Genomic DNA, 15,115 nt, shown 5'->3' with positions numbered 1-15,115 from the left:
ATTCCGCACAGCTTCAAAGAGCACTGAAAGCAGTTTGAAAGTGCATTATTCTGCGTGTGCGGAATGAGCCATAGTTACATAAATTCATTGCTGACAGTTACATTTGAGCTGAATAGCTGGAGATTTGCAGGCTCATAAAACTTTGCAGCCCAGATTAAAAACAAGAAAGGTTTTGGAATGTTAGTAATGTTAAGGTTGTAAATCATTGAAAGAAAACAGCAGTAGCTGAAGGCTGTTGATAGGCACATCAATTTCTAAAGTCTTCTGGCATGAAATGTTAAGGCATGTTGTATAGTAGTCATGTCTGGAATAATATTGGCTTTTCACAGAAGAGTAGTAGAGTGGACTGTGCACCCCATTTTCCTGCTTGTTCTGTACTGAGACTGTGCAAACCCATTCTCCTGGAGGCGATCTCGGGCATCCTGGATGGGTGATTTCCAACCTATACTCAGGGAGGCAGGACTTAATTGATGTCACTTCCTGTGTTGGGTTGGATCCTCCCCTTGATCCCCAGTCTTCTTCCTGCCTGCAGCAGGGAGTGCAGCGCTTGTTTGGAGCTCCAAGCCCAAGCAGTACTTTTCTGTCTACCTACGTGCCTCTTGTGTCCAGTCCTTACTGTAAGTTTGTCTGTTCCCCTGTTTTGTCTTCCCAGCCCTCTCCCTCCCAGCCTTGCAAGCTGCTATTATTCATTCAAGGCGGCCAGGGCAGCTGCATGACTGAGCAGCTCTTCACAGCAGCTCCTTCTCCCCCCCCCAGACTCGCTTCGGCTTCAGCAAGTCTGCAGTCCCGAAAACTTACTAGGAGGCGGCAACCCGTGAGGGGATTGCTGGAGCCCAACGACCCTGAAGCCTCACAGGAGGTGCGTGCTTCCTCTTCAAGAGCTGCGACTGCGGCAACTAAAGGAGGGAAAAAGAGCGCGAAAGCCCCGGCCGAGAAGAAAGCGCGCCGGGAGCCTACCGCAGCCCATACACAGAAGCGGGAGCACCAGCGTCCCACTCAGGGACGTGGATGGTGAAGCCTCCACCTGCAGCATCCCAGGGAGAAACAACCCAGAGCAGTTTCGGGCCCTATCCTAATCAAGCGGCCATTGAAGAAAGCCGCAGCGGAGCTGGGGGGCGTGGCCGACCTAGCAGCGCCTAGCCAGCAGGGTGCCGAAGCCCGCTGAGGGATTCCTCCCCTTCTTCATCCAGGCAAGATCCCGAAGGGACATGGGGAGGGAGGGGCTCTCTCATCCCAATCCCTAGCCACCCAATTTGGCCCCCAATCTCTCAGATCCGTCCTCCTGGGCTAACACCTCCCCTGAGTCACTAATGGGGCTTTTCAGAACAGCCATGAGGGAGGAGATTTTACAGCATGACAAAAACAAAAAAGCCTTAAAGCGAAAGGGAAAAAAGCACTCTCATACCAAGAAAGCACACAGACCCAGGCACCATTCAAGCTCTTCCTCCAGATCTCGCAGCACCCCCCCTCCCACCCCTGCTTATAGGGACCCCCTTAATTTACCCGAGGAGGAGGGTGTCAGCGAAGGGGAGATTGGTGACTCTTCAGAACATTTTTCTGAGCCTGAGGAGACCCTTGAGGAACCCAGTGAGCAGTGCGTTAGGCTATTCAAAAAAGAGGATCTTGCCCCCCTTATGGCCAAAGCTATCTCAGCTTTGGAATTGCAGGATCCCATAGATGCCGAGGACCCCTGAGAGGGCCCATCCACCTCAAAAAAAAAAGGAGCAGTCAAGGGAGCTTGCCTTTAGCCAAGGGAAAAGAAGGGAATACTCCCCCAATCGGGAGGGGACCCCCCCCCCAGCCTTCCCAGGCTACCAGAGAGTTCTTCTGAAGGAGAATAAAAAGAGAGTGAAACCTAACCTAGAGGCCAGTAAGAGCTGCCCACTTCCATTTCTCCAAAGAGCCTCTATGTGCTCCCGAGCATATCCACAACAGCATCACAGACTCCCCTAAGTCGACGCCCCTGGGTTAGCTAGGCCTCCCAGTCTGGCGGCCTCGTCACCAGGGGCAAGATGGGAGGAAGGCAATCTAGAAAGACCCAACAGATCGCATAGGCTGGGAAGTTTTCACTGAAAGCGGATCCATGATAGGCTAGCCCTGTCTATCAGGGCCACTTGCCCCCCCTCTTCCACCATGGCCAGAGCCACCATCGTGTGGTTAATGGTGCGCTCTTCTGCTTATGCTTCCCCAGAGGCCCAAGGCTCTAAGAGAAGAGGCGTGGAAAGGGGTACACTGAAAACAGTCTCCTATTGGGCAGACTCCACCTTCGACGCCTTTAATGCTAACTTCTTCGAGCCCTGCGCGCACTTTTCGGCACCGTGAAGGTCAGGGAGACAGGCCTGGTTTGAAAGTGCATGGTCAGCCGAGCTTCCACCTCCAAACGGAAGGTGTGGTTCTCCACATATGATTACTCGGTTCCCGCCTCTTCGGGAAAGAGCAGCTTGAATGCCCTGGCTATGAAGTAGAAACCTAAGGGCAACAAGAAGTCCCATGCCTAGATATGTCCAGGTCTGATCCAGTCTTCTTCGGATCCTTTAGACTCCATACACCACCACCTTCCGAAGCAACGTACCCTTGCCAGGCCGCCCAGGGGCGGTAAACGTTGGTTTTTAGCAGCAACAACCACAGCAACAAATAAACAACAACAAAACTTATTTCTACAGGCGTAGCACCTTTCCAATAGTTCCTTTTTACGCCTACAACCGACAACAGGGGCAGAGGGGCTTGAGACAATTCCAGAATGATGCAGAACATCCAGAACCTGATCTCTATCTTCCAGGTCCGGTCGGTAGGGAGGCCGCCTTCAACATTTCTGGCACCACCAGTGGACCCAGAGGTATGCGACCACGTAGGACAAGTGGACCAAGGAGGAGATTAGATCTCCTCCCGGATATCGCTTCTAGAATTCTCCATCGCTTCCAAGGTCCAGGTTCCGAACATACCCCCCTTCAATGCAATCCAGACAAACTAAAAAAGAACCCAAGAGACAGGCAATCCAGCACCTGCTGCGAATTCAAGCTTAATCGAACCTGTACCCATCTCCGAGCGTTCATGCGGTGTCTATTCATTACATTTCTTTCACCGTTCTCCAAGAGGAACGGGCGGAGCTGGCGATAAGCCATTCTAAACCTCCTCAGCTATGTGAACAGATTTACATCCGTCTCGCGCCATAGGTTCAAGATGGAGACCCTCCGGTCCATGCGTAAGGAGGCACTCGCGTCCAGAAGCTGCACTACCTAACATCCCTGGACCCTCCGCGACGGAGGGGCCTACCTGCCACGTCCCCATCAATCCTCTACACCAGAAGATTCGCTTCGTTTAGCAGTGGGACAAGCACTCACTTCCAGTACAAGATCTCTCCCATTCGACTCGCCTCTGCCCCCCCCGAGTTTTCTCGAAGGTCCTTCTAGCACCCATCATGGGCCTTCTGAACGGGCATTCATATACACCCCTATTTAGACGACTTCTTAGTCCGGTCCCGGTCCCGAGAACAGGCACTCAAGGACCTACAGATAGTTATGCTCACTCTCCGCCAACATGGGTTCCTAGTCAATCTACAGAAGAGTTCCTTGAACCCATCAACTCAAATGGAGCACCTGGGGGCTATAGTGGATACCCTTCACAATCGTCTCTTCATTCCCCCCTCCAAGATAAGCAAAATTCAGAAGTTGGTAAACACCTTCCTTCCGGCCAACAGGGCCTCTCTCCTTCAACTGGCCAAACTGATGGGACTGTTTATCTCTGTCATAGACATGTTGCAATGGGGCAGATTCCACGCACGAACACTACAGCTGTTTCTTCAGCCCCTACCAGTTCCAGATAATGCAGAAAAGAGACAGATCCCCTACAGATCAACAAGCAACTACGCGACAGCCTAAGGTGGTGGTCCAAGCGCACAAACCTATCCCGGGGCAAAGTCTATCTTTACCCTCACAGACCGCAGCTGTTCACGGATGCCAGCCTCCGTGGATGGGGAGCCTCTCTCCAAGAGGACATTGCACAGGGTGTGTGGCCAGCATCCCAAACCCACCTTCCGATCAATGTCTTAGAGATGAGGGCCATCCTCCTGGCCCTTCATCACTTTCAACCGCAACTCCAGAACTGCCACCTCCTAGTCAGAACCGACAACATCTCTGCCAAAGCCCACATCAACAATCAGGGGGGTTCTCGATCCCGGCGTCTTCATCAGGAGGCGACAGCCATTCTCTCTTGGGCAGAGATACACCTGCAGTCCCTCATGGCAGAACATATACAAGGAAACCTCAACACCCAAGCAGATTGGCTGAGTCGTCAGTCAATAATCGAGGCAGAGTGGAGACTCCACCCCCGAATCTTCCTACAAATTGCCCAGTCGTTGGGTCAGCCCACCATGGACCTTTTCGCCTCAGCCCACAACGCCCAACTACCTCGCTTCTTCACAAGGTACTTCCACCCGCAGGCGCAGGGAACAGATGCGTTAACCAGCCCGTGGCCAAAGGAACTGCTTTACGCTTTCCCTCCAACCCCGGTGTTGCCAAAGCTCCTCAGGAAAATCTGGATGGAGGAAGCAGAGGTCATCCTAGTGGCACCATGGTGGCCCAGACGTCCATGGTTTTCGTCAATTCTTCAACTGGCAACTTCTCCTCCTCTTCATTTGCCCACACCCAGCGACATGTTATCACAAGGCCCTGTACGCCACCCCAATCCCGGGTGGTTCTGTCTGACCGCCTGGCGCTTGAACGCCAAGCCCTAGCACGGAAGGGCTACTCCAACCAGGTCATCGCCACCATCATCGCTTCCAGAAGGGCCTCCACCACGCGTATTTACAATTCCTCCTGGAAGGACTTTGTCTCCTGGGCTCAAGGAAATCAAACAGATCCACTCCGTCCCTCAATTCCACAGGTCCTCCAGTACCTGCAGCATGGATTTGACAAAGGCCTCAGGAGTTCAACCCTGCGTAGACGGTTAGCCGGCCTTTCCACTGTATGGCAAAAAATACAAGGCCTACCCGTTACCAGGCATCCAGACATTTTAAGGTTCCTCAAAGGAGTCTCCCAAAAACAACCTCCGGTGATCCATAGATTCCCCGCTTGGAGACTCAACACGGTCCTGTCTGCTCTTACCAGACCTCCTTTTGAACCTATCCAGGACATAAGCCTTAAGTGGCTCCGTATGAAGCTACTATTCCTCATTGCCATCACTACTGCCAGGAGGATATCGGAGATACAAGCCCTGTCAGTCAACTCCCAACTGTGCGTATTCCATAGGGACAGAGTAGTCATGCGCCCCGACCCTACCTTCATCCCGAAAGTGGCATCTGCCTTTCATCTCAAGCAAGAAATCATCATTCCAGCATTCTGTCCTTCACCATCCCACCCAAAGGAGAGACTCTGGCATCACCTCGATGTCAGAAGAGCACTCAAAGCCTTCATTATTCGTACTGAAGCCATCAGGAACACTGAGTCCCTTTTCATTAATGTTACGGCCCCTAACTTAGGGGCTCAAATGTCCAAAGCATCTCTGAGTTACACGCTAAAGGCCTGCATCACGGAGGCGTACAAAGCCTCCAATCTCCCGGTCCCTCCGGGTATCACAGCACATTCCACGAGGTCCGCCACAGCTAACGCAGCGTTTAGACGCCTCATCCCACTAGAGGATATTTGTAGAGCGGCCACGTGGTCATCAGTCACATCCTTCATTAGACACTATAAATTACACACCATTTCAGCCAATGAGACAGCCTTTGGCACCCGTGTTTTGGAACATATATTCGGAGACTAACTGCCCACCTGGTAAAGGGACACTGCTCGGGGAGGTCCCATCCAGGATGCCCGAGATCGCCTCCAGGAGAACGGTCCATTGGTAGACTTACCCTGAAGGGGCCTTCTCCTGGACGGCGATGAGGGCATCCTGGCCCTCCCTGATGCTATAGTCTCCTACAAAGGCTGCATAGTTCTCTTAGTTACATAGTTCTAATAGTTAGACCCCAAAATAGACTTGGGATTATTCTTGGAGTTCCTTGAACATATATATATATATATACTGTGTTATGTTCTACATGTTACCTTACCTTGTTGTCATTCTTCCTGTTAAAACCTTTTGAGATCCTAAGTTCTGCTATACTGCTACGTCAATCGGAGACTGGGGATCAAGGGGAGGATCCAACCCAACACAGGAAGTGACATCAATTAAGTCCTGCCTCCCTGAGTATAGGTTGGAAATCACCCATCCAGGATGCCCTCATCGCCGTCCAGGAGAAGGCCCCTTCAGGGTAAGTCTACCAATGGACCGTTCACACACTGTTGCCCGAGGGTATGTCTTGGTGGTCCAGGGATGTTTGTACATTTCCTATATATATGTGACCTTCCTTCAGGGACCACAGCTATGTGAGATCTCTTATTTCTGATACACAGTTCCCCTTTGGGCCAGGGAGATGCTTGACTGTGTGTGTATGTGTCTCCTGCTGTAAATAAAATTTACAAAAATAAAAAAATATGTACCCTGTCCAATTCCTATCCAAAGTCGGACTCTTGAACAGGAACTTAAAACAAGCTAGTGTCCCACCTCTGTAGTTTAAGGAATGGGTTGAGGAGGTGAAATAACCTGCTTAATTTAGCAGGAGAGTAATTTGGTGAGAGGGCCAAGCCTGGAAGTTTCATTCCCAGCTTTTCCAAGTTCTTTGGGCTCTTTGTCCTTTCAAGAAAACTGTAGAGAACTACAGAAATGTAAGGAGAACAAAGTGAAAACATGTCGCCGTGGGGTTTCTGGCTGTAAGCACAATGCAGTGCACATCTGTTCCAGCTGAAAATGTATCCTCTCTCCTTGCCTTAATGTGTTCTGGTGCCTGTCAGTGTTTTCCCAGGGAGCTTGTCGAATACAGCATCAACTTGTCTAGTGGGTTGGATCTCCGCAGAAACTAACTATAGCATGGAGCAAGTGCCACATTATTTAACATGCAGATATCCGTAAGGCTGAAGAGAAAACCTGTGCTAAGAACCAAAGTGGCAACAGTACAGGTTTTCTCTTCGCTTTGTGGATGTCTGCATGTTAAATAATGTGGCACTTGCTCCATGCTATAGTTGGGTTGAAATCTGCACCGGATTGCTATTGTTGCAACGTTTGTTCTCCTGCCGCTTCTCAAAGTGGCTTTAGCCATCCCTTGACTGTCTTTGCAGGTAATGGGGGAATCAGCGCCCAAAAATCATTCATGCTGTCCTATTTTCATTTACCTGCACCTTATGGCCCAGTTGCTCTTGGCAGAGGACTACTTATAGGATTGTTCATTCCAAAACAGGCACATGGACACAAGCCCCACATATGTTAATGTAGCAGAAATTAGCTGCACAGAAAAGACATTTTTCTGTAGATTCCAGACTTGTGCTCCAGGTCATTTTTGTCTACGCAGCCAACATGAATTTGGTGTGGCTGCTCCCACTGCAAATGTTGTGTCCCAAGCCATCTCTGGACACATCCCAAAGGAGAGGTGGTATGTCAGAATTTGTTGCAGGGAAGCTGTTTTTAGCTGTGGAGGCAATGCAACACTCCCTGTTGGTAATGCTTGCACTGGTCCCTGTTGCCGTGAATAACTGATGTAACCGCTGATTACGGTCATTGAGCTGTAGTGGGCTGTAGAGATCCAACCTGGGCTCTTCCATTACTAACCAGAAGGGTAGTATTTCAGGTTCCTTGGCATTCCTTTTCTTCTCTCTCTCTCTCTTTCCCCTTCCGTGGCATTGATGAAGTCTGTAGTATTACTCAAGGTAATACTTGATTACTTGGAATGCAGGATGCTTTGCCAAGTCTTTCCATCAGTTACTTCTTTCCAGCTGGGATTTCAGCCAGAGCTCTTATTTTTGTGGCAGCTTTACCTGCTGTCAGGAAACTTAAGCTGTCAACAGAACCTTTCCCTGTAAATGACTGAAGAATTTTTATTCTGTTCTAGTCGGGGCAGTTCAATGAAGATATGATCCCAACAGTGGGCTTCAACATGAGGAAGATCACCAAGGGAAATGTTACTATAAAGGTAAGAGGCAAAGTATCCTTCGTAAATAAATTGCAAGATTTGAAGGACAGTGTCAGAGATTTATTTAAGGACTTAATAAAACTCTGGAAGATTAACAGGGTTTGATTCACAGTGTTTTAAAAACTGTCTACTTCTCCAAAGTGCAGTAATCTGTAAGGGGGCGAAGGTCTTCATGGGTGTTTTCAGGAAAGGGAAAATCAGAATATTGATGGGAATTTCTGAACTTTATTTCACTAGATGAACTGAAGCTAAATACTGACGTGCTTCTGAAGATTTACTTATTTTAAATGTTTAAGTGTTGCCAGGTTCAGGGCTGGAAGGTGGACTGGTGTATAGTTACAAACTCCATTTGGGATTCCTACTACACGTGTTTCCCCAAAAATAAGACAGTGTCTTATATTAATTTTTGCTCCCAAAGATGCACTATGTCTTGTTTTCAGGGGATGTCTTATTTTTTCTGTGTTCTGTTCATCGGGCATGCTTCCAAACAAAAACTTTGCTACGTCTTACTTTCGGGGGATGCCTTATATTTCGCACTTCAGCAAAACCTCTAGTACATCTTATTTTCAGGGGATGTCTTATATTCAGGGAAACAGGGTAAGACTTGCTTCAACAAAGTCTGACTGATTAACTCAGCCAGTAAGATGGGTAGCCCCATTTGGGAGTGGGGAAATCCCTCTCTGGAATCGGTGTGCCCTTGCTCAGGTGGAAATGACCGTTGTGCTGGTGCATGAGACAAATGCATCAGCCGAGGAAGTACTTGGCTGGGCACCATGTGGCTCCATGGCACCCAACGTGGAAGTCGGGTCCGTCACCGACCTGGCTGGGGGCATTCAGGGGCGTAATGGGGACATGGGAAGCAGTCGTAAAACAGGTGAGTGGAGGTTTGTGAGACCTTCCATTGTAGTTCTGACTTTTCTTTTGCCATTCGGCTTCTCTCACTGCAGCTCTGGGACATTGGGGGGCAGCCTCGTTTTCGCAGCATGTGGGAGCGATACTGCCGCGGAGTCAGCGCCATAGTGTAAGTCATTCTTATTTGACCTCCTAGTCCTGGATACTGAACGTCTTATTTTCAGAATGCTGAAAACAGAAGCCCCATCCATTCAGAAGTCCAGCTTTCTCTTAGGGAAATATCCCAGGAAGTGTCTCAAAGCACCAGATCTTTGCTTCTTAACATGGTCTCTCTGATTTCCGCTGTAGTTGTGTTTATAACTAATGTAAGAGTGTGTTGAGGCAAGGCCCTCTGGTGGTTCTGTAAAGACGCGGTTCAAGTTTTGCTCACAAGTTCGGGCAAGATCCCCTCTCCATCATGCCCTACTGTTACAATTGTGCGTGCGTGCTTGTGCCATCAAGTCATTGCTACATTACGGTGATCCAGTAGGGCTTTCCAGGCAAGAGGCGTTTGGAAGTGGTTTGCCACTGCCTCTGCGTGGGCTGAGAGAGTTCAGAGAGAACTGAGGCTGGCCTGGGGTCTCCCAGCAGGCTTCATGTGGAGGAGTGGGGAATCTAACCCAGTCCTCTGAGAAGAGTCCACTGCTCTTCACCACTGCACCATGCTTACTCTCACTATTTAAATATGTACTTTTAAAATCCTCCCCTTAAACACCATTAAATGGATGAACTCATTGTGGTACGTGGTTCATTGTGGTACGTGGTTCAGGCAATGGGGAACAAAAGTGGTTTGCCATGTGGATCCTCCGTGCTTGGCTCTTCAGTTTCTCCTGGCCCTACAGTTTGTTGCAGCCCTCTTGGCAGGATTACCTTGGAGAGGGGAGGCCTGTTTGTGAGAACAGCTGTACTCTCAAAGGACATGGAAGCCTTCACTGCTCTGCACGGGACTCTGCCCTTCTATGTCTTTGTAGCTTTCAACATGCCTGGCTTGAACTACTTGTCCTGCTTAAAGATGGGAGGCCACAGCCTGGCTTGCTCCTCCTACTGCTGAGGCTGCCATCTGGATTGGGATGGAGGAGGAAAGAGGAAGCAGACTGGACCTTGTTTGTGGGGATACAGCCCCGGGGGGGGGGGGGCAAAAGAAGGGTCTGTGTTTGTGTTGAGTTGTATGTACAACTGGCTCAATCGGTTGGCACATAACAACCAACAGGAAAAGCACAGAATTGGGTGTGACATTTGGCATATCAAGAAATACTTTTATCAGGTTGTCACTGGGCTAGTTTACAAAGATGGGTGGTTATGGGCAGTGCCTGGTGGAAAACTGGAATGGAACTTCATGAGATGTCCATGGTCAGGGAATGAGGCTTCCGTGCCTCCCCAATAATTAGCATTGTACATCCCACATTTATACAAGCTGCATAATTTTTGGTAGAGGACTTGGCATTCCATGGTTGCATAGGAAATGTTCATGGTGAAACGTTATACTCCGGCTTTATTCTGTGTCTCGGGGGAAGGCATTACAGATCCATATGAACAGTGGAATACTTTCAGAAAGAACGAGACCTGCTTTGCCTTAGGGATCAGGTGGATACAATACGCTCTGCACTCTTCAGAAACATCCTCTATTTGAGTGATTTCCAGCTCTTAAGAATATATGCTTTGCAGTCATAAGCAAAGTTCAGAGTTTCAAAGTTCAGTGAAGTTGAAGGAGGTTGCTTTGCTTTGGATTGTGGCAAAATTTGCTAATTTGCTGTGTTTCATCTTTTAGAAGCTATATAATCTGTACAGTTGGGACATTTTGGCAAATGGATTGCATTTACAGTGGTACCTCGAAAATCGATGCCTTCAATAAACGTCGATTTCAGCAATCCACGATTGCCAGGCGCCCATTTCCGCACTCGAAAATCATCGGCCACCTCAATTTTTGGCGGCCACCAAGGGTACGCAAACACTGTTGCACGTGTGTAAACGGCGTTCACACGTGCGCAAATGGCATCCCTCGAAATACACTGTTTTCGGAAATCGCCAATAATCTTTGGACGGATTATCGGTGATTTTCAAGGTACCACTGTATTCCACACTGAGTGCAATAGAGTAAAGCCAGAATTTGTAGTTTATGTCTTGGCATGGATACTGCAAAAGTTAGGTGTTCTCTTGTGTACACATAAATGGGGTATATATGTGTGGAGTGAGAAGCCTGTGTCTCAAGAACCATTTGTTGGCTTCTATAGCATTTGCAATGAATTTGGCGCTGTATAAACCAGCATAAGCTAAAAAGAGGTGCCTGCCCCAAATTGCTTGTAGTCTAAATGACAGGCATGTCTGATAGCTGGTAAAATCTTTGAAATAATCACGCACACTCTTGTCTGTGGGCTTCTTTTTCCATGATAAATTTCCCCCCCATGCCATATCAGATAACTCCCACTCAGTAAAGCATGTGCTTTGCAAATTGTGTGAATTAAAAGAAAATAGAGTGTAGAGCAGTGGTGGCGAACCTTTGGCACTCCAGATGTTATGGACTGCACTTCCCATCAGCCCCTGCCAGCATGGCCAATTGCTATGCCGGCAGGGGCTGATGGGAATTGTAGTCCGTAACATCTGGAGTGCCAAAGGTTCGCCACCACAGGTGTAGAGTGATGAGTGGGAGAGATGCTGGCTTGGGACAGATACAGTGGCAAACCATAGTTTGTTGCTATGTGAATGAACGTGAGGGATTTGAAGATGCTCCCTCCCCACCCATGGTCAGGTAATTAGATATTTCTAGGTTCCCAATAAATCGTGGTTTGCTGATGCAACCAAACCAGGAAGCAACGGTTTGCTGTGAACTTGAAACCATTAAAGATTTTGCAATATGCAGGGGGGTCAGGGGGTGTATATGAGCTCACAGACCAGGGTTGCCTATACATCTGCAACAAGACACCCCATAACCTGTCAATGGGTAAGACTCACTTGAAGACTGTGAATCTTTGTTTGCTCACTTGAAGACTGAATTGACTGTGAATCTTTGCTTGCTGGGAGCAGGTCAGATGTGGAGCATTAGTTTCCCCCCCGCTGTTTCCATTGTAGTGGTTATTTGCTGCAATGGCTGCTGTTACCTCTGGTGCTTCTTTCATTCCAGATACATGGTAGATGCTGCAGACCAGGAGAAGATTGAGGCTTCCAAGAATGAACTTCACAACCTGCTTGATAAGCCACAGCTCCAGGGCATCCCTGTAAGTTGTTCTCAGTAGAAGCAGACCAGGAGATGACATGTTCGTGTTGCGTGTGTTGGGGAAAGATTGCCGGCACCACTCCTCTGCAGCTACTATGAAGTAGTAAAATAAATCTGGAGAGCCAGCCGTGGCGGCTTTTGTGCAGTTTTGCCCTTTTCCAATGATAGAAACATAAGCTGGAAGGGATCTCAAGGGTCATCTAGGCCAACCCCCTTCACAACTCAAAATTCACAAATAAACTCCCCCCCGCCAATTCTCTTTGACATTTCTCTCACTATCGCAAGAAAAGAACAGCAGACAAATCATTCTGTGCCATTTCTCCTGTACTGATGTGACCTCAGGTGGTTGATTCTCTGGATGTGCTGCTGCTGTTAGTGGAGAGGTTCGATGGCTTCCCTTCGCTTTCCTAATGGCTCTGGAAGGAAGGAAGGAAGGCCAGCCCAGAATGCTTTAATTTCCCTCCTCTGCTCACAGGAACTTGTTTTCAGCTTGTTCCTCGTGGCTGTGAATCGAAGCTTGAGACACACAACTCCCTCTTAAACTCTGAATACCGAGGCTTGTTGAGGATGCTCCATGTGTGAGTCTGAGTAAGCTTGTACTCTGCCTTGTTCTTTCTCACAGGTCCTAGTTCTTGGGAACAAGCGAGATCTCCCTGGCGCCCTGGATGAGAAGGAGCTCATTGAGAAAATGTAAGTTTGCTATTGCAGCTGAGCTGCTGGTTCTCTTAGCATGTCTGCTCCTTCCTGCTGGGCAGCATGATGTTGCCGAGCTGTGCAGAGGCACGCATATTGCAGTGATGCAAGCAGGTTGGGGTGTTTTTCACATGGACAAGTGTGAGCAGCAGGGACAACAAGTGAGTGTGTGTGCTTGCGATTTGCTGCAGTCCTGCAGGTTCTCCTCTTCAGGTCTACAATCTGCTTATCTTTATCCATGTACTTCTTGTCCATGTGGTCCCTCTGCTGATTCCCCTGGGAGCCATTCTGTAATCCTCAGAGACCTTGCTATACTCCAAATGTCCATATTTTTATGTCCTGTCCATCCCAGTTCCTTGTGCTGACGTGGGGAAGTGCTCAGCAAAATGTCTTTCAAGCTTTCCTCCTCCATTTGCCCACTTGTGGGGTAACCACTGCTTGCTCCTGTGCCCCCCCCCCCTTATTCCTCTTTTGTCATGAAAAGAGAGTCATGATGGATATCTAGTTATGGCCCTTTCATTCTGAGTTCTTCAGGGTTCTGATCTCCTCCTTCCATCCTTTTGTGAGGTCAGTGAAATAGAGAGACAGAGAGGCCATCCAGTGAGCTTCATGGCCAAATGGGCATTTGAATTCAGGTCACCGTAGTCCAGCCTTGATGCAGTTTTGTAGGGACATTGGGGACATGTGGTCCTTTCTTGGTTGGGGTGGCTTCATTTTTGCAAGGAGCTTTTCTGATTCTGTCTGCCCTTTTAGTTCCTCCCTCCTAAAAGGGAATCTTTTCCCCACAGGTGCCTCTTGAGCAACAGGCCCAGTGGTGGTTGGAAGCAGGAGGAACAGTCCTGCTCTGGTCTCTTACAGCTGCGCATCAGAGCTTGGCATTCTTGGCTCCTCGCTTGCTTCTCCCCAACATCCACACTTCACATTTCTCTCTGGTAGCTTGCATCTGAATGGGGGGAGGGCAGTTTGCAATGCCATTAGGGCATCCATTTCCTCAGCTGACAGTATCTAGTAACTCCTTTCTGGCTACATTCTTGTACAGGGTCAATTTTGCCTTTAGAGAAGCAGGGTTGCATCTGCCCCTCTGTCCTATGGCTGCTCTGAGTTCGCAGCCTTTTTTTCTTGAATGCCTGTGCTGTACTTTCAGGAGTATGGATGTCTCATTCCTTTCACAAGGCTACAGGTGGATAAATTCCGGAGGGGACCCTTTTTAGTGTGCTGCAATGGAGAAGCTGTTCAAGATTAGTAGATTTCTTGTGGGATAATCATTCAGAATTGTATCTGGTGCATGGATCATACAAGTGGCATCAAATTTGTTTCATGCGTGTGAAGGTGCGCTCTGTTCCATGACAGCTTATGCCCCAACACATTTACGATTCTTTAAGTTGCCATAAGAATCCATGTTCATCTTTGAACTTGGGTGAAGACTAAAGTTGTACTCATGCTGCAAACTTCACTGTTGTGGAAGTGCAGAGTTAACAGAAATCTTTGATGCGACAGGTATGATTTTTTAAATACCTCAAGCGCTACATGGCCTGAGCCACATGGTGGCGCCAGAGGCAGGCCTGTGTTTTTCATCTCTCATTTAATGCGGCAGTCTGGAAAATGGTCGGAAAGAAAGTGCCCATGTGTCTTTTGTGCCTGATGCTTTCTGAAATGTCAACATGACTCAAGGATGTTCTGTGGGGCTGACAGCAAGCCGAGATGCAAACCTTTGCTCTGTCTGAATAAAAACTCTGCAACCCTCCTTTATGTTTTCAGAATTTGCCTCTTGGTGTGTTTGAGCATCACGTAAAAATAGTTCGTTGGTAACATTCCTGAACCACCAAGCACGTGCTGTCCATTTCCTTGGCCTTCTCATGTATTTTTTGAGGAATATTCTGTTTGCAGGATTTTCCCCCAGGGCGACTGATCCCCTCTTGTTTGTCTTTCAGGAACTTATCTGCCATCCAGGACAGAGAGATCTGTTGCTATTCAATCTCTTGCAAAGAAAAGGACAACATTGGTGAGTGTTGAAGGCCAAAGTACCCTACAAAACAGGCAGAGGAATGGTGGGGTTGAATGGGTCGTAACATCTGGATCTTGCATGAGGCAGTCCCACTTGATGCTGAGTTGTTTGTTTTGCCATGAGGTGAGCGCCCTCAGCCAAATCATTTGGGATCTGGAACTCCTTTTCTAAATAGAATGTTCTTGGGACCAGCCCGCCACACATTTAGTAGTGGGGCAGGGGTGGCTGTCATATAGATGACAGGTATTAACAGAGGGAAGGAGCTTGCTCATGTATGAGCACTCTTTAGCCTCCCAAGGCACTGTTGGCAGAG

At 48.5% G+C, this 15,115-nt stretch overlaps 1 protein-coding gene across 1 annotated transcript in view; it reads left to right on the top strand.

Annotated features, from left to right (window-relative positions):
- ARL8A (ADP ribosylation factor like GTPase 8A) overlaps positions 1-15,115 on the top strand; it is a 45,531-nt gene that overhangs the window by 26,215 nt on the left and 4,201 nt on the right. Inside the window, exons 2-6 of the mRNA XM_048497198.1 lie at positions 7,922-8,002; positions 8,950-9,023; positions 12,012-12,105; positions 12,727-12,794; positions 14,729-14,799. Of these exons, the coding sequence (XP_048353155.1) occupies positions 7,922-8,002; positions 8,950-9,023; positions 12,012-12,105; positions 12,727-12,794; positions 14,729-14,799 (388 nt within the window). The remainder of the gene's footprint in view (positions 1-7,921; positions 8,003-8,949; positions 9,024-12,011; positions 12,106-12,726; positions 12,795-14,728; positions 14,800-15,115) is intronic.

Source organism: Sphaerodactylus townsendi, linkage group LG05 (assembly GCF_021028975.2).
Source record: "Sphaerodactylus townsendi isolate TG3544 linkage group LG05, MPM_Stown_v2.3, whole genome shotgun sequence".
In the NCBI taxonomy this organism is placed as follows: Eukaryota; Metazoa; Chordata; class Lepidosauria; order Squamata; family Sphaerodactylidae; genus Sphaerodactylus; species Sphaerodactylus townsendi.
Note: the sequence above shows the minus strand (reverse complement) of the source record. Positions and strands in the feature narration are given on the sequence as shown.